This window comes from Amblyomma mixtum, chromosome 5 (assembly GCF_055824585.1).
Source record: "Amblyomma mixtum isolate Tamu chromosome 5, ASM5582458v1, whole genome shotgun sequence".
NCBI lineage: Eukaryota > Metazoa > Arthropoda > Arachnida > Ixodida > Ixodidae > Amblyomma > Amblyomma mixtum.
Window position 1 is genome coordinate 27,340,300 of NC_143016.1, and position 21,989 is coordinate 27,362,288.

The 21,989-nt window shown below is 46.0% G+C and overlaps 1 protein-coding gene across 1 annotated transcript in view; it reads left to right on the forward strand.

Moving 5' to 3' along the window:
* LOC149341587 (sodium-coupled monocarboxylate transporter 1-like) overlaps positions 1-21,989 on the forward strand; it is a 36,192-nt gene that overhangs the window by 10,865 nt on the left and 3,338 nt on the right. Inside the window, exon 5 of the mRNA XM_089546684.1 lies at positions 20,959-21,088. Coding sequence (XP_089402810.1) covers positions 20,959-21,088 — 130 coding nt within the window. The remainder of the gene's footprint in view (positions 1-20,958; positions 21,089-21,989) is intronic.

Below are 21,989 nucleotides of genomic sequence, written 5' to 3' on the forward strand. Positions count from 1 at the left end.
TCGATTAGAAAAACTAACAAGTCTAAACTTTTGTCATTGGTAAAGAACGCCGAACTCTGTGAATATCACCAGAATCTCGAGTAGACCGTGCGAATACGTGAGACGTAGAGATGTTCGATGAACCGACGAAGCAAAATTACACGTCACTTTAAGAAAAACTAAAGTAGTTGGCAATGTAAACACTACCAGCCACGACAAGCAAGCTGCGACGCTTAAGTAACAGTATTAGTGTTAAGAATTATTGCATTTTAACAAAGAGTTAGTCATTCACATAAGGTAAGTAAGCATCCTTGTGTTTTCTTCGTATTTTAAATGCACGTCTTAAATTACCTCGAGAAGTAATTCTGCCCGCACCTTGTCCCCATCATTTCTGCGCGTTCATGACGAATAATGGTCGAAAACTAAGAAATCATACTTATCAGATTTCACGCTTTTTCCCAGACACACACACATGCACACGCACACACACGCGGAACAGCTGGCACACAGGCAGACAAATGGGAGGACAAAAAGACAGACGATGCCCTGACAAGCACACTCCTATTAGGGGCTGGCAGACTGCTCCTAAACTAATTATTTCACATGACTGTCGCCCTCCTCATCACATTGTTTCATGTTTTGCAGAAAGGCACAGATGTTTCGGAAGGAATATGTAGCTCATATCGAGTAAACAAACTGCGTACCTTTAATGGCATTTTGAGTCATTAGCTACACATCGTTTTGTAGCTGTTTTTCGCAGCATTCCCAGCAGAATGACTATCCTGTATTAACTTAAAATGAGGGTGGCTTATCTGCTCGCACACTACTGCTATAAATCTGCAGTAGTAAAGAAAATGACATCCGCTCCACAAGAACCGCAAGGGCTCTCAAGAAACAGCTTGTATGTTCGAGTCTTTTCCTTTAAAATAAGGGGCAACAAAACAGTTTATAGATACATGCTCGTGCTGATCACGTGGCCTAATGAAAATTTGGTTTATGCAGTACGTCCACTGCACGTGACGAGAAAAACGTAAGATGCTACTACTAAACGGCGGCACCGCTGAAGATGCACGTTGACGAAATGAAGGTTCACACCCAGTTACATGATCTAAGGCATTCCTTCCCATGCTTTACAATAATCTAATAGTTCAACATCATACCGTGACAGCCACTGAACGTTATCGGTGAGGTTACGCACATAAGCAATCTAAAAAATTATTATTCTGCAATTTAACTTTCGGTCTTTTGCTAAAAATAACGTTAAAGGTAAGGACACGAAGTCGCATTCTCAGGGAACCTGCAAGTGAAGTGCGCTAAAGTAGCGAAGGAAATCAGGGGAGGAAATGCAAAGCTTAGACGACGATGATAAGGTGGACAAGAAATACCAGTATGCTCAACGTAATTTCCATGGCCGATTACGAAGGCATTTCTGACGTGGCACATCAAAGACGACTACCATGCGTGGCACATAGTATGTGCGTGCGGAATTCGAATTCATTACCGTGTTCAATAGGAGTGAGAAAATGATGAGCATGACGTAGGCTACCAAGCTTTTCATCGTTGCTATGTTGTCACCCAGAATCAATCGAAGTCATCTTCCTTTCTGCTTGTTAAATCCTGAGAAACTACCGGCATGCTTATATGATACCCAATTCTTGAAGCCAAGAACGCCTTTGCGGGTTTCTTGAAAACTTCAGTGCATTTTCCACATATACTGGCGTCTAGTAGCAGTCATACACACTGGCGTGACTCCGAGCATCCACAGCATCTGAAATATTTTATGTGTACTGCTAGGGAGCAAAATCTGCTTGGCTGCTTTCAGCTGGCATATGAGAGTCGCTCGCTAGCCCAAGTTCTACTTTTGATGCTTGTACTAATTTTTTACTGTAGGCCGAGGCTTCACACAGGCGAAAGAATTTTTCTGGAGGTTGAATGTGGGCGGAGGTGGTGGTGCTTCTGGAGGGAGAAGGTGGGGTGAAGAGATGGGTCGAGTGTAGCGATGGGAGGTTGGGCAGCTTCCTACTGATATATTTGTCGATGCTAGAAGCGTGTCCCACCAGGCATCGGGTCCAGGAGCACCGCCGCAATGCCGAAGGAGGAAGGAAACGTGGGCCGGAGACGGGGAGTAGGGGAAGTGAAGGAAAAACTGTATTCACATATTTACATTATTTACATAGAGCGGGGCTGAGAATGGCTCTCAGTGGAAGGGCAACGTCTTCGTCAACCGTAGTCGACTGGAGCTAGCAGGCTTCTCTCGGCCACACTCACGGCCGAGTTAAATATCGTCCGGTTTCCCCAGATCCCTGGCTGGGGAAAAATGGTCGACGAGCACTGTCCAATCGGATGGACCGAAGGGGACCTCCTTGTTACCGCCCACGGCTGGGCAGGTGCGAGCTTGTCCACTCTGTCGCAGCTGGGTCGAAGAGAGGGGAAGATTGCTGACTCATCCAGCCCCGCGGGGAAAGGAATCTCCTGAAGTCTTTCAGCAGGGGAATGAACTTGCCTCCCCGCCGATTACCCAGAACGCGAGTCGGGGACACAGAATTCTTCAATTATCCGCCAGCGTGACGGCGCCGCCAGGTCGCCTCCGCATTCACGGTGGTTGCTCGGACAATAGCTCCTGGGCCTCGCCTGCCTTCGTCGCCGCTGCACTCCGTTCAAGGAATCTCGCTGGGGTTCCGGCTGACAATGGCCTTTGACATCCCTGCCACACCAATCCGCTGAGGCTCGGAGGGGCATTCCAAGCTTCTCACCTCCCATGGTCGTCGCGAGGCTGCCGACCTTGGCGATTGTTCACGGTAGCGGCCTGATCGGGCCCACGTGGTCCGAAGTGGACACAGGTGTGACGGGAACACACAAAGAGAACCGTCATTTTTCATTTCTTGACCCGGTCAGTGACCCAACTTTCCTTTGTGAATAAACAACACAAAGGGAGTTAAAGGGGGGGGGGGGTAGAAACACAACAGCACGTCCGCCGCCCGAAGAGGTCTCGTAGTGGTTGCAGCCAACGCTGCTGCGCGCAGAGACCTGGAGTTGTGTCCGTTCGGCCTTTGGTCACAGCTGGGCCCAAAGGTTCTTCCTGCTTCGTTGACAGCTGTAACGAGCTCAACCAGCAAGGTACACAGCCCAACCAGCAGAAAGCGCCAAACCGACTTTAAGAACTGCCAAGCTGTTTTCGGTCGACAAAGTCTGTTTAGAAAAAATGAGCTGTCGCGTGAAATTTACGTCCTCCTCCGAAAGTTTCCAAGTTTGACCAAACCAGAATACACAGAGCTTGATTAGTCAAAAGGGAAAAATTTTCTAAAATTTTGGGGGGGGTGCCGTAGCACGGTGTATGTCACAGAAAGCCACCGCCCGTGAGAGCACAAAGGGAAGGTGGAGCTGCTGAACACACATACAAAACAGACAAAAATGATTCCCGCTAAAGCAAAAAACAAAATAGAAATTTGCATAGCGGATTAACGTCTGGGGAGTCAGGAAAGGGCATTACACGGGAAAGCTTCGGCTGAGGCCATCAGCGTTGCCATTACCTCGCACTTTACTGCAACGCATGTAAACTGAGTCCGGCAATGCCAATCTCCAAAGTTTCGCTCTCATCCTTGTACAGGAGAGATATATGAGCAAAAGACAAAAAACAAGCATTAAACTCAATATGGGATTATGCGTCATATCCGCCCCTTGCGCAGCCGCGGTCCGACAGCTGCTTCAGCAGATGAGACATTGCATAATGCTAGGAATTTCAGCTTGCATTTCTGTACAGGAGAGTTAAATGAACAAAAAGAGACAAGCATTCAACTCAAGAACAGATTATTCCTCGAATCTGCCCGCAAACAGCGGTGCGACTCAGGGAATTTACTGGTTCCTATTTTTCAGCCGCCCCCTGCGCGGCCGCGGTCCGATAGCTACTCTAGCAGGTGCAAAATTACACAAGGCTAGGAACTTCAGCTTGGGACCCTTAACTGTTCTTCGTCCAAGTCTCGCGGTTCTGAAGTTTAGCTGACGCTCAGAAAGCAGAATGCGAGAAGGGAACGAACGAGTGCGAATGCCGTGCCAGCGTATCCGTCTCTCTCGGATTGGGTTCGCGCGTTGCGTTCTCTTGGCTTGTGTTCCCACGGGGCGGGTGCGAACTCTTGAGCACCGAGGTGGCAAATTGGGGCGGCTACGCGGTTCGGATTTTAGTCGAGCAGTCAACAAGAGCCGCACTTTCCCCTTAATTAACTCTTCCCGTTTGGCCACCTCTTTACGGTGCCGCTCCGTGGAAACCCTCGCTGTTGGTTTGCGGGGCGCGTCACTAGCCATCGCGGAACCGTCACAGGTTAAGTCGTCGGCGTTCGCCTCATTGTCAGTTGGTGATCCAGCCTGCTCTGGCTCACTACCGTGAGAGTTTATGGGGGTTACAGGGCCACGTTTGCCCTCTTCACCCGCGTGCTCTGCTGGCGCTGCGAATTCTGGAGTCTTCGAACTGGTGAGGACCTGCGCAGCGTTATCTCCAAGACTAAGGCCCTTTTCTTTGGGCAGCATATCCAAGCGATTTGGGAAAATCGAGGGATGCTGCATAGGCAGGTCTTGGGAGACGGCTGCCTCGGTCAGACGCAGCTCGAGCGGGCTCTCGATCGCGACGCGGGCAGTAAGTTGGTCGTGTTGGATACCTTTCCTATCTTTATACTGGCGGTACAGCAGGCCAGGACGGAGCTGGAAAGGTATGTTCTTCCGTGACACACCTATGTCACTTTGGTGACTCAAATTTCGTAGAGTCTGGTCTTTCTCTTGCTCAGCGGTGAACGTTTCTCTGTCCACACGAAGGAGTTCGAGAAAGCCATCTGAGTGGGGCAACACTAGATTCGTATTCAATTCCTCACCTAGCCCCAGCTCATCACATGCGCCTGCTTCGGAAGACTCACTATAGCCTGCACTACTGTCGGTACTCTTTACCGCTGTGCTAGAGGTGAGTAAGTCCTGGGCTGGCTCGTCATTAGGTAGCGCGGAGCCGTCACGGGTAAAGTCGCCGGCGTTCGCCTCATCGCCAGTTTGCAATAAAGCCTGCTCTAGCTCATCACCGTGAGAATTTACAGGCTTCGGGCTTACAGGTTCAGGTTTGCCCTCTTCAACCACGTGCTCTGCTGGCGCCGCGACCTCACGAGCCTTCGAAATGGTAAGGACCTGCGCAGCATTGTCTCCAAAACAAAGGCCTTTTTCTTTCGGCAGCACATCCAAGCGATTTGAGCAAATCGAGGGATGCTGCTTAGGCAGGTTTTGGGAGATGGCTGCCTCGGTCAGACGCACCTCGAGCGGGCTCTCAATCGCGACGAGGGCAATGGGCAAAGATACGCAGTTTTCATTGCCGACTTTAATCTCTTTTCGCGCCGAAACCTCCTGATTTAATGTCGAATTCCTCTCGGCGCGCTTCGCCAGTAAAATTTGCAACTCCAAACGCATTAAAGCAAGTTGCTTTTCATCGGCTTCCTTAAGACGAAGACGTTCTTTTTCTATCCTGTCAGCCTCCTCCTTAGCGGCTTCCTTGCAGCAAAGGCGTTCTTTTTCAACCCTAACGGCCTTCTCCTTGCGTTCCCTTTCAACCCTGTCGGCCTCCTCCTTAGCGTTCCTGATTCCCTCCTGAATGAGTTCCCAGGTCTCCCAAATTTTGTCACCCTCCTTAGCACCACATTCCTTAATAGCCTCAATCAGCTGCGGCTTTCTGTGACTTTTCCTGGCCTCAATACCCAGCTTTTCACACAGCAACATCAACTCTGGCTTCTTTAGCTTGCTCAAATCCATGGCAACTTCCGAACGAGGACTTTCAATACAAGCTGCTACGTGAAATGCATAAGCGAGCACGTGCAGAAAAACAATCTACAGGAAGTGATAAATTTCCAGAGTTATCAAGCCTGGCAGATTCTTAAAGAAAGTCAAGCGCTCACCACTGCTGAAGCCAGGACCAAGCGTGGACGATCCCACCGCTGCCACCAGTTGATATATTTTTCGATGCTAGAAGCGTGTCCCACCAGGCATCGGGTCCAGGAGCACCGCCGCAATGCCGAAGGAGGAAGGAAACGTGGGCCGGAGACGGGGAGTAGGGGAAGTGAAGGAAAAACTGTATTCACATATTTACATTATTTACATAGAGCGGGGCTGAGAATGGCTCTCAGTGGAAGGGCAACGTCTTCGTCAACCGTAGTCGACTGGAGCTAGCAGGCTTCTCTCGGCCACACTCACGGCCGAGTTAAATATCGTCCGGTTTCCCCAGATCCCTGGCTGGGGAAAAATGGTCGACGAGCACTGTCCAATCGGATGGACCGAAGGGGACCTCCTTGTTACCGCCCACGGCTGGGCAGGTGCGAGCTTGTCCACTCTGTCGCAGCTGGGTCGAAGAGAGGGGAAGATTGCTGACTCATCCAGCCCCGCGGGGAAAGGAATCTCCTGAAGTCTTTCAGCAGGGGAATGAACTTGCCTCCCCGCCGATTACCCAGAACGCGAGTCGGGGACACAGAATTCTTCAATTATCCGCCAGCGTGACGGCGCCGCCAGGTCGCCTCCGCATTCACGGTGGTTGCTCGGACAATAGCTCCTGGGCCTCGCCTGCCTTCGTCGCCGCTGCACTCCGTTCAAGGAATCTCGCTGGGGTTCCGGCTGACAATGGCCTTTGACATCCCTGCCACACCAATCCGCTGAGGCTCGGAGGGGCATTCCAAGCTTCTCACCTCCCATGGTCGTCGCGAGGCTGCCGACCTTGGCGATTGTTCACGGTAGCGGCCTGATCGGGCCCACGTGGTCCGAAGTGGACACAGGTGTGACGGGAACACACAAAGAGAACCGTCATTTTTCATTTCTTGACCCGGTCAGTGACCCAACTTTCCTTTGTGAATAAACAACACAAAGGGAGTTAAAGGGGGGGGGGGGGTAGAAACACAACACTACCTATATGGGTAGGGTGCGGAGGTGGCTGGTGGGGGTGCTTGGATGGTCGCCGGCTTTGGCTTTCCTCCTGGACCCTCGAATTTAATTTCTGTGCCGCTATTTCGTTCGCACCTGCATGGGCTTCTAGGGGACGGAGGCCTTGTGGAGGGTTTAGGTAAGTAGGTTAGTGGTGGGTAGCGCTCCTGGAGGGTAGAGTAGAGAGGTGAGGTGGTCAATGGTCCTTTTGGAGGGTAAAATAGGCGTGGGTATGGAGGTGGATGGAGGGTGGCAGTGTGGGTGGGCTGCTCTCTAGCTAGGAGGGTGCAATGGGTCAAAGAGTAAAATGGACTCAGAAGATGGCTGCAGTGAGATGGCTGGTGGATGGTGCTGCCGGCGTGGAAGCTTCGGCTACGCAGACCGGCGTTTTCGCAGTGACAGTAGCATTGCCTCAGCAGTAAAGAATGAGACAAAGCCCGATTACACTGCTAACCGACGGCTTTCCGCTATCTGCACATATCTGCAACCTCACAGCTATGCACTAGCTATGAGACTCCATTCAGAGCCTGTGTTACGCTGCTTGCACTTGAACAAAAACCTGGCACGTTCGATTCCTAACGAGATCTCATATGCAAATGTCCCATTCAGTCGGCTCGTCGAGCGGTACGAGACGAAGGCAAGACAAAGACGGTGATGACCAGAATAACAGAAGAAGCCAGGAAGGTATCTAATGAATAAACGCTAAGAAATTTTTCTAACATTGGACAGCTTGCAACTTGATTTGCACCTTTGTTATTAATGCCGCTGAGCTCCGACCATTCTACCATGCACGGGCCTGGCTGGAACGTGATTTGCTGTCGTATTGCAACTGTAGCTTTGCGAAGACGACGCTGCAACCTACATGCACTGAACCATACCACGTGCTCTGCTCTCATTTGAATGATGGAGGAAAAGGGTGCCCTCCACAATGCCCACACACTCAGTCTCGCGATAACTTTTTTTAAATTAAATCTTCGTCACTTAAACTAGATAAGTATCGTTGACTGACTGCATTAACTAAAGTGCCACCACTTAACCACAGACTCTTCCACATGATCTCGAGCTGTATAGGGAGTGACCAGGAAGTCACCATATTCTTAAAAATATTTCGACTACGTATAACCTACAGGCAAAATCGAGCCCACAATGACGGAAGCCTTGTTTTTATCCTCTCGCCATCTTATCTGTAGCGCCTTTCGCATTTCGACAATGTTCCCATATCGTTGCCATGCGGGTAAATGTTGACAGAAACCATGGTCGGCGCTCCGAGGGCAGACGAAGCAGATTGTTTTATGAGTGTAACTCGTTGCCGCTGTGTTGTGACCGAAGCCTGCTGGTGTGCATGTGTTGTACGCTCCTCCACTATACCCCTGCCATGTCTTCCAACATAGCATCACTTGTTGAGGTTTCCGCAAGGGCACCGTGTTCTGTAGCACTCTGATGGCTGCAACGTCGCGATGTACTTGAAGATTGAAGAGATGTAGAAGTAACGACCACACCACCTCTCCGGCCCAGGCTTCGCTGAACTAGGTACAGTCTGCGCATATGGTGTTTGCCGCCGGCTGCAGATGACTGCGCAGTAATTTCCTTTGAATCAGACGCACAAGCGTTAACTGTAACGACACTGCTCGTTAACTGTAACGACACTGCTAGGAAATGAAGCCGCTCGATGTACTGGACGTATCCGATAGCTGTCACCTTATCAGTAGTATTCGCCCAGGAACGTGGAAGCGGAAAAAAGAACAGTCCCGAGTTCGCCGTTTTCTGACCGGAACTCAAGATTGCAGCCAGCGTCGCACAGGCGTCGGGAGTACACGCTGGTAGCAAGTAGACACTCGGCGGGCTCTTCAGAATAAAGCAACACAGGATCATCGTGGCCGTTGAGAACCTCAGTCAGAGTCGTCTTCACTCAGATGACGATATTAGACAATGGCCATGGTTGTACTGGTGACCTCGGCGCATTGGAAGCATCAACGAATTTTCAAACATCTGCAGTTTTCGAGAGGACAACTTCTGTATTGGGATCATTGTTGCAGTGCAGCCAGGCCGAAGTGCATTGAATTCAGATGTTTAATGTGCCGCACATGTCATAGCCTTGATTTTTCAGTGATAGGTGAATACAGTCGTTTCCCAAGGAGTGAAACTCTCGTCGGCGTTGTCAATTTTGTCGCAGTTTCCAGATCCCCCACAGTTACCGCTATGCCATGAACGGTGGCTCATATTGAAGGCCTAAGGACGAAAACCCTCATAATCATCCGGAGGTTTGAGGAATAAGGGCGTTAAACGGCCCCACATGGACAAAAAACATCTGGCAGGCTTGAAAGAAAAAAAAGCGTGGTCTAATAGTTTCAAATTTCGCAATTTTCGCATTAAGCGTTAATTCTCCTTACCTCTGATACAAATGGGTATGACTGCATGGTGTTAGCACATCGCTTGCTGAACATCTGGTTTTTTGCGAGCCGTTGGCAGGACGCAACCGATGATTACTTCGGGCCGATGAACGTCTAGGATTACACACACTCCTCACGGCTGGTGGCTCCTCTAGACTGCAGTAACACCACCTGCTGAAGTCCATGGGCACGAAATCGACGACGCAGGACGCATTTTAGAGAAGACTGTTCTTCCACAATCATTGCAGTTCTTCCTGTATCGAGAGATTATCAACTACGAGTCACCAGAAACAAAGAACATCAAGCCCTGACAGCTTGAAGTAATTCACCACCACAGGGCCGAAACCGAGCAAACATTTGACACATTCTCTGCTGTGGCCATGCTGATTTGAGCTTGGTTACGAAGGCGACGATGACATTAAGCACCTGATCGCAAGACCACTGTAGACATATATTGTTTACACCGACTTCCTCGGATCCTCAATGGCACCGATGCCTGTTTGACTTTTGGAGTCATTCTTTTGATGGTCGGCACCCAGTACTATCGGAACGACTGCGACTATAACCACTAAGCTAGTCACCCGATGTCATCCACTGCAATTTGCTTCTTAAGAAGGCACTACAGAACCTGATCAGTGTTTTGAAGAAGTAGCCCACTTTAAGCTCCTAGGGACAATTATAGTGTACAGGTTTACGAAGGCAATGAATTTTAACTTTCGACGTGAAATGCACACGGACAAAAACAATGAAACCTTCACAACGACACAACGTGGTAGTTTTTCATACACCATAAGTATATACTCAAAACCACATAACACAACGTCCCGATGTCAATGTACCTCAGCAATGTACATTGAGCTCGTCGGCCGTTCTGCTGCGGACATGGAAGTCGATCATGAATTCCTGCGTCTGAAACGTAAACCTCACTATTCTGGAGATCATCCCGCACTCTAGAATGTGCTTGCTAACACAAAGAACATGCGTCGGCTATTTGCCGTACCTATGCACAAGAGAGACGGCGAAAGACTGAGCCGAATTTTTCGGCACCACTAGCTGCGACGTTGAAAGGGGCGAATTCTGAGAGGATCCAGATGAAAAGAATGGAACACAAAGGTAGTTACTTAAACTGTGCACCGTGAATTCTGAGCGCTTAAGTAGAAGGAGCTAGCAGGCATTACGCCACAACCCGATCACTGTGTATGATTGACGTTCGCTCACTCAGGTGCTCACTGAAAGCCTGTGTGGAGGGCGGCAGTGGCCTTTTTTTTTCGGGATATTCGGTACAGTACAGCATCGTTAATTTTGTCTCAACCCATCAGATTCATCTAGAGGCCGAAAAAATAGTCTACCCTTTCTAACTCCCAGGATGCAGGTCTTAATTTGACTTAGCAACTAGGGGGCAGGCGTTTTCCTCTAGAACAGGTGCCCGTCCACAAGGTGCCAAGGGGAGGGAGGGTATGCGGACAGGAGCAGTACCGCGAGATATGGATTGAGTGCAGCCGAAGGATCATCAGTGATTGTGCAGTTGTCCTAAACTGCTGGCCAAACTATTCCGCAATCATTGTTGCGTGCCCCCAGGTGAAAAAGTTTGAATTTATGGAGAAGGGGAGGATACGCTGTTCGAGGAGACAACTTTCGGCGAATAGTTATTCTTTTAATGTTTCACTGCTTAATAAGCAGTTCTGGTTTCTGCGACTGCAGTTTTATGTTGTCTTTTTAATAGTATTTGAAGCTCGGACTTTACTTTTTTTATGCTGCCGCATCAACCTGACAACTGTGCTTCTAGGATCACTGCGTGCATTTCGGATTGTATTTTAATACTACGAAATTTTTATCCAGTAAATGAGCATTTTAGATCCTGATGTGTACTCCGTGGTTAATCTCAACGCCACTTTCTCTATTCTAAAACTTCATCTCAGGACATTATTTGAATCGGCATGGTCCCCATGGCTGCGGAAGATGGGCTACTGTTTGGTTCATCTTCAGTGGTTCAATAGAGGTTATTTATTTTGCAAAATTGAATAACTCGGCGTAGTTCATCTCGATGCCAGTTTACAGAACATTATCTGAGCACATTACTTAAATCTGCGCAGTGCTTTCAGTTACGGAAGAGGGGCTGTTCCTAGGTTCCTAGCTAGTTCGTCTTCGATGGTTCCATGGTGTTTACTCTTCTCTGAAAATGGTCTCCTGCGTGGATCATATCTGTGGTTGTTTGTCATTATAAAACGTTATCTACAAAGACTGCATAAAACTGCACGATGCCTGTAGTTACCGAAGAGAGACTGTCCCCACCAAGTTCGGCTTCAATGGTTACAAGGTGTTTTTTCTGAAAATGTATTCCTCATGCATGGAAAATCTCATTGGTAGTTTCTCTATTTCATCTCGATCATCGATGGTTCTATGCTGGTTACTTTTTCCTCTGTGTTCGTCTCGACTTGAAGTCTATCTGGGCACACTACATAAAACAGCATGGCACCTGTGGTTACCGAAGAAGGGCTACTCCAAACTAGTAGGTCTTGGATGGTTCGATTGCGGTTCCTCTTTTCTGACTGTGTTCATCTGTTCCGTATGAGGGGCTGCTCCTGACTGATGCCTCTTGAACTGTTCGATGCCAGTTGCCCTTTTTTGAAAATAAGTTCCTCCGGTGTGCTCACCTCGATTTCAGTTTCTTTTCTAGAACATCACTAAGCTTATTATTACTTATACACTGTGGTGCCCGTAGTTGCGTAAGATGGACAGCTCAGGCATCGCTCGTCTCCGATGGTGCAGTGCTGGTTGCTCTTTACAGATATCGAATTCCTCCCCTGTGGTTCATCTCGGCACTAGTTTCTTTTTTGTAAAATTTTTCTGAACCCATTACTGATAAAACTACATGGCGCCAATGGCTACCATACAGGGGCTTTTCACACCTAGTAGGTCCTCGATGGTTCGGTTAGGGTTACTTTTATCAAAATTAGAATAGTGATGCGAAGTTCACCTCGATATACTAAAGTTTTGTCTGAGTACAGGAGAACGCTACAGGCTGCTCATTGTTATAGAAGAGCTGGTCGTTCTTGGTTAGTCTTAAGAGGTTCTATGCTGAAAACTCTTTTCTTAAAATAAATTCCTAATTTGCATTCATCTCTACGACAAATGATATTCTCTAATATATAATCTGAGCACATCACTTAAAACTCCGTAGTCCCTGTGGTTGCAGAACACGTACTGCCTCTGCATGTTCCCTTCTTGATTGTTCGATGCTGGTTACTCTTCTCTGAAAATCAATTCGTCCTGTATATTCATAGATGCCAATTTCCCTTTTCTAAAGCTTTGCCTGAGCACGTTACATGAAACTGAATGGCACTGCGGTTACCGAAGTGGAGCTGCCTCAGCCTACTAGGACTAATATAATTCCACTGTGGTTGCTCTTTTCCGAAATTGGATTCCATTCGCATGGTTCATTTCGATACTAATTTCACGCTTCTAAGGCTTTCCCCCAGGCGATTGCAAAACTGCGTGGTGTTCCTGCTCCTGCACGGTTCTTAGATTGATGCAGGTTACTCTTTTGTTGAAAATGAATTCTTCCAGTGCGTTCATCGATGACAATTGCTCTTTTCTGAAACTATCCGAGCGCATTACATAAGTCTGCATGGCGCCTGTAGCTGCATACGATACCCGCTCCTGCTTGGCGCTTCTTTGATGGTTCGATGCAGGTTGTTCTTTTATTAAAATTAATTAATCTCCATGCTACTGTCTTAATTAGTCATCTGAACATACTACTGAAAACTGCACGGTGCCCGTGGTTGGGGAAGGTGGACTTCTACTTGGTTCATATTCCATGGTTTGATTCTGGTTGTCCTTTACTCGAAATTAATTCATTTTGTATGTTAAATTTCATACTACTCTCCAAATTATATATCTGAACACACTGCTCAAAACCGTACGGTGCGCGTAGTTGTGGAAAGTTGCGGATAAGATGTTGGTTATTCTTTTCTTAATATTAATTCATTTCGTATGTTGATATCCATGCTACTCTCCTAATCAGTGATCTGAACACACTACTTAAAACTGCACAGTGCCCGTGGTTGGGGAAGGTGGACTGCTCCTTCTTGGTTCATGTTCGATGATTCGATGCTGGTTGTTCTTTTCTTCAAATTAATTCATTCTGTGTGTTGATCTCCTTGCAACACTCCTAATTAGTTATCTCAACCCACTAGTTAAAACTGCACGATGCCCGTTGTTGGGGAAGGTGGACTGCTCCTACTTGGTCCATCTTCGATGGTCCGATGCTGCTTGATCTTTTCTAAAATTAATTCATTCTGTACGTTGTTCTCCATGCTACTTTCCTAATTAGTTATCTCAACTCACTACTTAAAACTGCACTTGCCTGGTGTTGGGGAAGGTGGACTGCTCCTACTTGAATCATCCTCGATGGTCCGATGCTGGTTGCTCTTTTCTTAAAATTAATTCATTCTGTATGTTGATCTCCATGCTACTCCCCTAATTAGTTATCTCAATACACTACTTAAAACTGCACGATGCCCGTTGTTGGGGAAGGCGAACTGCTCCTACTTGGTTTATCTTCGATAGTCCGATGCTGGTTGTTCTTTTCTTAAAATTAATTCATTTCGTATGTTGATCTCCATGCAACTCACCTAATTAGTTATCTCAACTCACTACTTGAAACTGCACGATGCCCGTTCTTGGGGAAGGTGGACTGCTCCTACTTGGATCATCTTCAATGGTCCGATGCTGGTTGTTCTTTTCTCAAATTAATTCATTCTGCATGTTGATCTCAATGCTACTCTCCTAATTAGTTATCTCAACTCACTACTTAAAACTTCACGATGCCCATTGTTGGGGAAGGTGGACTGCTCCTACTTGGTTCATCTTCGATGGTCCGATGCTGGTTGTTCTTTTTTTTTAAATTAATTCATTCTGTATGTTGTTCTCCATGCTACTCTCCAAATTAGTTATCTCAACTCACTACTTAAAACTGCACGATGCCCGTTCTTGGAGAAGGTGGACTGCTCCTACTTGGTTTATCTTCGATAGTCCGATGCTGGTTGTTCTTTTCTTAAAATTAATTCATTCTGTATGTTGACCTCCATTCTACTCTCCTAATTAGTTATCTCAATACACTACTTAAAACAGCACGATGCCCGTCCTTGGGGAAGGTGGACTGCTCTTACATGGATCATCTTCGATGGTCCGATGCTGGTCGTTCTTTTCTTAAAATTAATTCATTTCGTATGTTGATCTCCATGCAACTCTCCTAATTAGTTATCTCAACTCACTACTTGAAACTGCACGATGCCCGTTCTTGGGGAAGGTGGACTGCTCCTACTAGGATCATCTTCGATGGTCCGATGCTGGTTGTTCTTTTCTCAAATTAATTCTTTCTGTATGTTGACCTCCATTCTACTCTCCTAATTAGTTATCTCAATACACTACTTAAAACTGCACGATGCCCGTCCTTGGGGAAGGTGGACTGCTCCTACTTGGTTCATCTTCGATGGTCCGATGTTGGTTGTTCTTTTCTCAAATTAATTCATTCTGTATGTTGATCCCCATGCTACTCTCCTAATTAGTTATCTCAATACACTACTTAAAACTGCACGATGCCCGTCCTTGGGAGAGGTGGACTGCTCCTACTTGGATCATCTTCGATGGTCCGATGTTGGTTGTTCTTTTCTCAAATTAATTCATTCTGTATGTTGATCTCCATGCTACTCTCCTAATTAGTTATCTCAATACACTACTTAAAACTGCACGATGCCCGTCCTTGGGGAAGGTGGACTGCTCCTACTTGGATCATCTTCGATGGTCCGATGCTGGTTGTTCTTTTCTCAAATTAATTCATTCTGTATGTTGATCTCCATGCTACTCCCCTAATTAGTTATCTCAATACACTACTTAAAACTGCACGATGCCCGTTGTTGGGGAAGGCGAACTGCTCCTACTTGGTTTATCTTCGATGGTCCGATGTTGGTTGTTCTTTTCTCAAATTAATTCATTCTGTATGTTGATCTCCATGCTACTCGCCTAATTAGTTATCTCAATACACTACTTAAAACTGCACGATGCCCGTCCTTGGGGAAGGTGGACTGCTCTTACTTGGATCATCTTCGATGGTCCGATGCTGGTTGTTCTTTTCTCAAATTAATTCATTCTGTATGTTGATCTCCATGCTACTCTCCTAATTAGTTATCTCAATACACTACTTAAAACTGCACGATGCCCGTTCTTGGGGAAGGTGGACTGCTCCTACTTGAATCATCTTCGATGGTCCGATGCTGGTTGTTCTTTTCTCAAATTAATTCTTTCTGTATGTTGATCTCCATGCTGCTCTCCTAATTAGTTATCTCAACTCACTACTTAAAACTTCACGATGCCCGTTGTTGGGGAAGGTGGACTGCTCCTACTTGAATCATCTTCGATGGTCCGATGCTGGTTGTTCTTTTCTCAAATTAATTCATTCTGTATGTTGATCTCCATGCTACTCTCCTAATTAGTTATCTCAATACACTACTTAAAACTGCACGATGCCCGTCCTTGGGGAAGGTGGACTGCTCCTACTTGGTTCATCTTCGATGGTCCGATGTTGGTTGTTCTTTTCTTAAAATTAATTCATTCTGTATGCCCGTTGTTGGGGAAGGTGGACTGCTCCTACTTGGTTCATCTTCAATGGTCCGATGCTGGTTGTTCTTTTTTAAAATTAATTCATTTCGAATGTTGATCTCCATGCTACTCTCCTAATTAGTTATCTCAACACACTACTTAAAACTGCACGGTGCCCGTTGTTGGGGAAGGTGGACTGCTCCTACTTGGTTCATCTTCGATGGTCGATGGTGGTTGTTCTTTTCTGAAAATAATTCATTAATCTTTATGCTACTCTCGTAATTAGTTATCTGAAGATAATATTTAAAGTGCACGGTGCCCATGTTTGGGGAAGGTGGACTGCTGCTGCTTGGTTCATATTCGAAAGTTTGCTTCTGGTTGCCCTTTCCTAGAGATGAATTCATCCTGTGCTTATGTCGCCTAAATATTTATTTGAGCGTGTTACATAATACAGCATGGCGTCTGTGGTTACTGTAGAGGGACTGCTCCAGTTCAAAAAGGTCTTGGTTCGATTGTGGTTGCTTTTTTCTGAAACTCTTTTCGTGAAGAATAGTTGGTCACGATACTAGTTACTCTTTTCTGAGGTTTCCCTAAGAACACTCCAAAACTTCATGGCGCTCATTGCTACTGGAAAGGGCCTGCTCCTGCCTGGTTTATCGGCGATGCTTCAATGCTGGTTACTCTTTTCTGAATATGTATTCATCCTGTGTATTCATCTCCATGCCAGTTCCTATCCCAAAATTTTATCTGTGTCCATTACTTAAAACTGCACAGAATCCGTGGTTGGGAAGATGAACTCTTGTTCCCTGGTTCCTCTTCAATGGTTGATTGCTGTTTCTTTGATCACTTATTCCTGTTTTTTCATCTCGTCATCTCAGCGCAGCATAAAACAGCAAGGTGCTTGTAGTTACCGAAGAATAGCTGCTGTAGCCTAGTTGGTCTTCGACAGCTCGATTGCAACTTTTTTTCTGGATTCGTCCTGCGTGGTTCATCTCAGTACTAGTTGCCCTTTTCTAGCATTCCCTGGGCCGGTTTCATAGACCTACAATGTGTCCACCATTACGCACGATGGGCTGCGGTTGTCGAGTATCTCGTCGATGATTCGACGGTGGTTTTTCTTTTTATTTTGACAGTGAATTCCTCCTGTCTGTCTGTCCATCGCGATGCGTTTTTTTTTCTAAAACTTTATCTGAACCATTCGTTAAAATCCACGATGCTCGTGGCTGCAGAAAATGGACTGCTGCTACCTAGTTCTTCGATCTTTAGATGCTGGTTGACATTTTTTGAAAATGACTTTCTCCTGTGTGTTCGTCTTATCTGAACATCTTTCTGAGGACACTACAGAAAACTGCACGGCGCCTGTGGTTACCAAAGAAGGTCTGTTCAAGGCTAGGTCTTCGATGGTTCTTTTTTGAAACTGGATTCCTGCAGTGTGGTTCATCTAGATACTATTTTCCCTTTTCTGAAGTCTTCCCTTATAACATTACAAAGCTTCACGGTGCTCATTGTTACTGAAAAGGACCTGCTAATGCCTGGTTCAATGTTCATTATTCTTTTCTGAAAATGAATTCATCTTGTGGGTTCATTTCAACATGAATTGCCCTTGTCTGTTCACCTCGCTTAGAAATTTATCTCAGCATATTGCAGAGAACTGCACGGTGCTATGTTTGCCGAAGAAGGAGTGCTCAAGCCTAGAAGGTCTTCGAAGATACTAGTGTGGTTATCTTTTCTGAAGCTGGATTCCTGCAGCGCGGTTTTTCTCGATACTAGCTTCTTTTTTCTGAAGCATTCCCTGAGCACATTACAAATTTGCATGTGTTCATTGTTACTGAAAAGCGGCTCTTAACTGGTTCGTCTTCGATGGCTCGATGCTGGGTGTTCTTTTCTGAAGATGGATTCTCCTGTCTTCATCATGATGCCAGTTTCTTTTGTCAAACACCCAGTACGTAAAATCCACGGTGGCCATGGTTGCGGAAGATAGACTGGTGTTGCCTTGTTCAGCATCGATATTTCGGTGCTGGTTATTTTTTTAATGAATTGTTTGTGTGTTCACCTCTACTTAACATACAACAAAAAACTGCGTGGTGTCTTGGTTGAGAAAGTGGAGCTGCTCCAGCCTGGTTGGTCTTCGCTGCCTCTATTGTAGTTACCTTTTTCTGAAATATATTCCTCTTGCGTGATTATCCCGATTTTAATTTCTGGAGTACGTGGTAGCGGAAGATGGACTGTTCGTGCCTGATTTTCTTCGATTGTTCGATGCTGGTTACGTTTTCCTCGATTCCAGTTTCTCTTTTTAAAACTTCATCTTTGCACCTTACACCAAACTTCATGGCGCCTGTAGTTGACGAAGAGTGGTTGCTCCAGACTAGTAAGTTTTCGATGGTCCTTTTCTGGCTATGCTTTTCTGAATTCAGATTACTGCTGCGTGATTCATGTCGATACTAGTTTCCTTTTTCTAAAGCTTTGCCAGAGCAGAGGACAAAACTGCATCCTCAGGAGGGCTGCTCCAGATTGGTTCGTCTTTGATGGTTGTAGCCGGCTATTCTCTCCGGAAAATAAATTCCTCTTGTGTGTTCATCTCGATGTTAGTTTCTCTTTGTAAAAGTTAATCTGAGCACGTTACGTAAACTCCATGGTGCCTGTAGTAGCGGAAGACAGGCAGCTTCTGCTTGTCCATGTTGATGAGTTCGATTCTGGTTACCTTTTTTCAAAATGAATTTCTTTCGTCGATGTCAATTTCGCTGTTCAATAAGTTTGCCTGAGCGCGTTGCATAAAGCTGCATGACACCTGTGGATACCGAAGTGGGGCTCCTCTAGGCTGCATGACTTCATTAATTCGATTGTGGTTGCTATTTCTCGAAATTGGATTCCTGTTGCGTGGTTTACCTCGATACTAATATCCCTTTTCTAAAGCTTCAATTCAGCCCGTTGCCAAACTGCATGGTGTTCATGTTAGGGAAGATGGGTTGTTCCTGTCTGATCCATCTTGGATATTGCGGTGCTGGTCACTCCCGTATTTTCATCGATAACAATTTGTTTTCTAAAACATTATCTGAGCACATTACTTGAGCTTCATGATGCCCGTGGTTACGGAAGATGGGTTGCTCCTGCCTAGCTAGGCCGCGCTGATTTTATGTCAGTGTATGTTAACGAACCCCAGGTGGTAGAAAATATCCGAAGCCTTCGCTTTGGGACGTTAAACCAGTAAACTAAACCATACCATCTTTTCTGAATCTGTGCGCATTATGCTGACGAAGGTACCGCCTGCTTGAACGTTCTGTTGCTGTTTGTGATGTTAGACGGACTGCATTCTTTTTAAGAATATATTTATATGTTGGTACCCTGTACCAATTTATTATGTGCAATGAAATGTTACACAACAGTATAGAGGCAAAGGCAAACTACCAACATGAACAGCACGGACGTTTTGAACTAATAAAATGTCACTACACGGTTTTAGTGCGAACCCCACATCATAATTATTCTTGTTTTTTCGCGCTTTTTCTCCTCGAACAGCTTGCTGCTCTGTTTACCGCTGCACCGGGCAAGAGTGATATGCTTTGTAGTTCTAGCCAGTACAGAACTTCGCTGTGCCTTCAATCTGGTATGCTCACTGCGAGATCAAAAAGACAAACTAAAGCAGAACAAGTCGTAACATAGTCTTTTTATAGCTATTAGTGTCATGATTATTGACTATGCATACAGCTCACCATCGACGAGGATGTGTACAACTCGCATACGGTCAGTTTTTCGCCGTCTCTTCATTGTAGCGTTACATTTTTGTTTCAATAGTTACGTTACATTAATTACTGCAAGGAGCGGGGTTTTTTTTTGTGCTGAGGACAGTACTCCAATATGAAATATCCTCGAATGTTGACATCACAAACGCACATGCTATGGTAAAGTGCTGGACACGAATGAAAGCAACGTTCAAGGCAACTACACAAGCTGTGGCTTCTTTGCATCGTATTCGCTGCTTATTCGATGAAAACAGGATCGCGCATAGAAAAAAGTATAATACAGTAACTAGGCATTGCATCGGGTCAGCTTATCCTGGCAAGCAAGAATAAATGGCGCTGTTCTTTCTGCGAGGAAGCGAAGAAGTCGTAGATGCCGATGCAAGCTTCACTGCGCGACAGAAAGCTATGGCTGTGTAAACGCTCTCACCATCACCATGCACGCATACTACGTTAATAGCGGCCAAGGTTGAACCAGCGATTCGCAAGTATGCCTAGTACTGAAGTTTAGTTTTTCGCACAAAGTTTTTGTGCACATATTTTCTTCCCTTTATTCACACGCATAATACACATACATGTACACACACAGCTGTCCCAATAAGCTCTTATGAACGCGAACTTACGACAGCCTAGTAGTGCAAGGTATGAAGCATTGTCACATCACAGTTCGCTGGTTTATGACGCAAGAAATCTGGTTCGCTTCATTTTTTTTCTGACTTCAATGTAAAATTCAGTAAGACTCCAAGCAGTGGTATGCAGTGTTACAGCAGTGAAAGTTGTGTTCGTCAGTGTCTTTGTGTTGATTTAAAGTGTGCTCTGCAATTTATATTTTCCTCAGGTAATACATCAAGTGAGCGTAATTTGTGTTGCCCACAGACATAGCCGGCGACGTTTAGTACATACGGTGGTGTGCATTGCATGAGCTCGAAATTTATGCAACATCCTTTATATTTTAAATCTCCAAATCAACACATGCTCTGCATTTCAGCCGGTCATTCAGCAATGGCAATTTTAAAGTCGTCATTCAAGTCGGCATATTTTAAGCCCGGCCTATAGGCAAGAGCTTCTCTTTTCCTGTGAAGTCATCAGCTCGGCGTCCCTCATCCGCAACTCAGTGAAGGTCACGGCATAAACGTGCTTTCCGAAAAGCAATGTCCCGAGGCTCTTAGTGAAGTAAGACAACTTTGACATCGTTTTTTGCTTGCCTTTACCCGGACGACGTTGAAAACAACTTTGTCTTCAGATATGAATATGCACCTTAATGGTTTTTTAACACTTTGTTCTTTGCGGCTTCTTAATAATGTCTGTCTACCCATGCGCAGAGCCCTTTGGATAAACCTACCAGGCCTGTCATTCCTGATGCTCATTTGCGCCATGGCGGGCCTTGTCATGTACGCCCACTACTACGACTGCGACCCCATCATGACCAAAAAGGTCACGGCTCCAGACCAGGTTCGTAACAGTGGGATTAATTACGCGCACACTTAATATTCCTGAACATATGTTGGCAGCCTTAAGCATGATACCAAAGTAAACGGCAACTATCACATGGCTACACGCCTTGAAGCGAAACTTATGGGACGGAACTCACCGCTCAGAAGATCTCGGAATACATGCATGAGCTATTGCCATAGCTCGTATTAGCCTCCGGTGGAATGTTTCATGCCCATCACATCAATATCTGGAGCATGTCGACGAAGTCTCTTGCTGAAGTGCTATGACGGAGGTCGAATGTATGTGCCGTCGATACCTAAAATCGGGCAAAAGGGGCTATAGAGCATGGACAGACTGCGCAAGGTTATACTTACTGATAGAGTGACTGATTCACATCACAATCAATAGCTGTCGTTTATGCACTGTGTGCGCTCTAAAGGATTATAGATGGCAGACATGATTTGAGGAAGTGCGCGTCATAGCCGGCTAACTGTTCCTGCAGTGCTGCGCGGTCTATTTAGATGACACGAAGCAACGAGGTTACAAGTGCATTTTCATGTGCTAAAATATGATGCAACTTGTTAAAAAGACATTTCATCCATAAACTAGTGCCGCAAGTTTCAGTCATAGGTACATACTCAAAATCATGATCACTGAATAAGTTTGCCGGTTACTATATAAAGCTTAAAATCCAGGAACGGCATGTACCACGCGTTTGAATAATTTGAGTATTCTGGAGCGTTTGTTCCATACTCGTCGGCTGTAAACAGCACATGCCAGCTTAGCTTGCAATAACAGATGAAGCGAATCGTCATTAACTAGCAAACCTATTGACAGGTTAAACGCGTGGCTTATTCATTAAAACAATACCAAGGTATTTATAAGCTACACAGAACAAATATCAAAAGGCTGATAATGC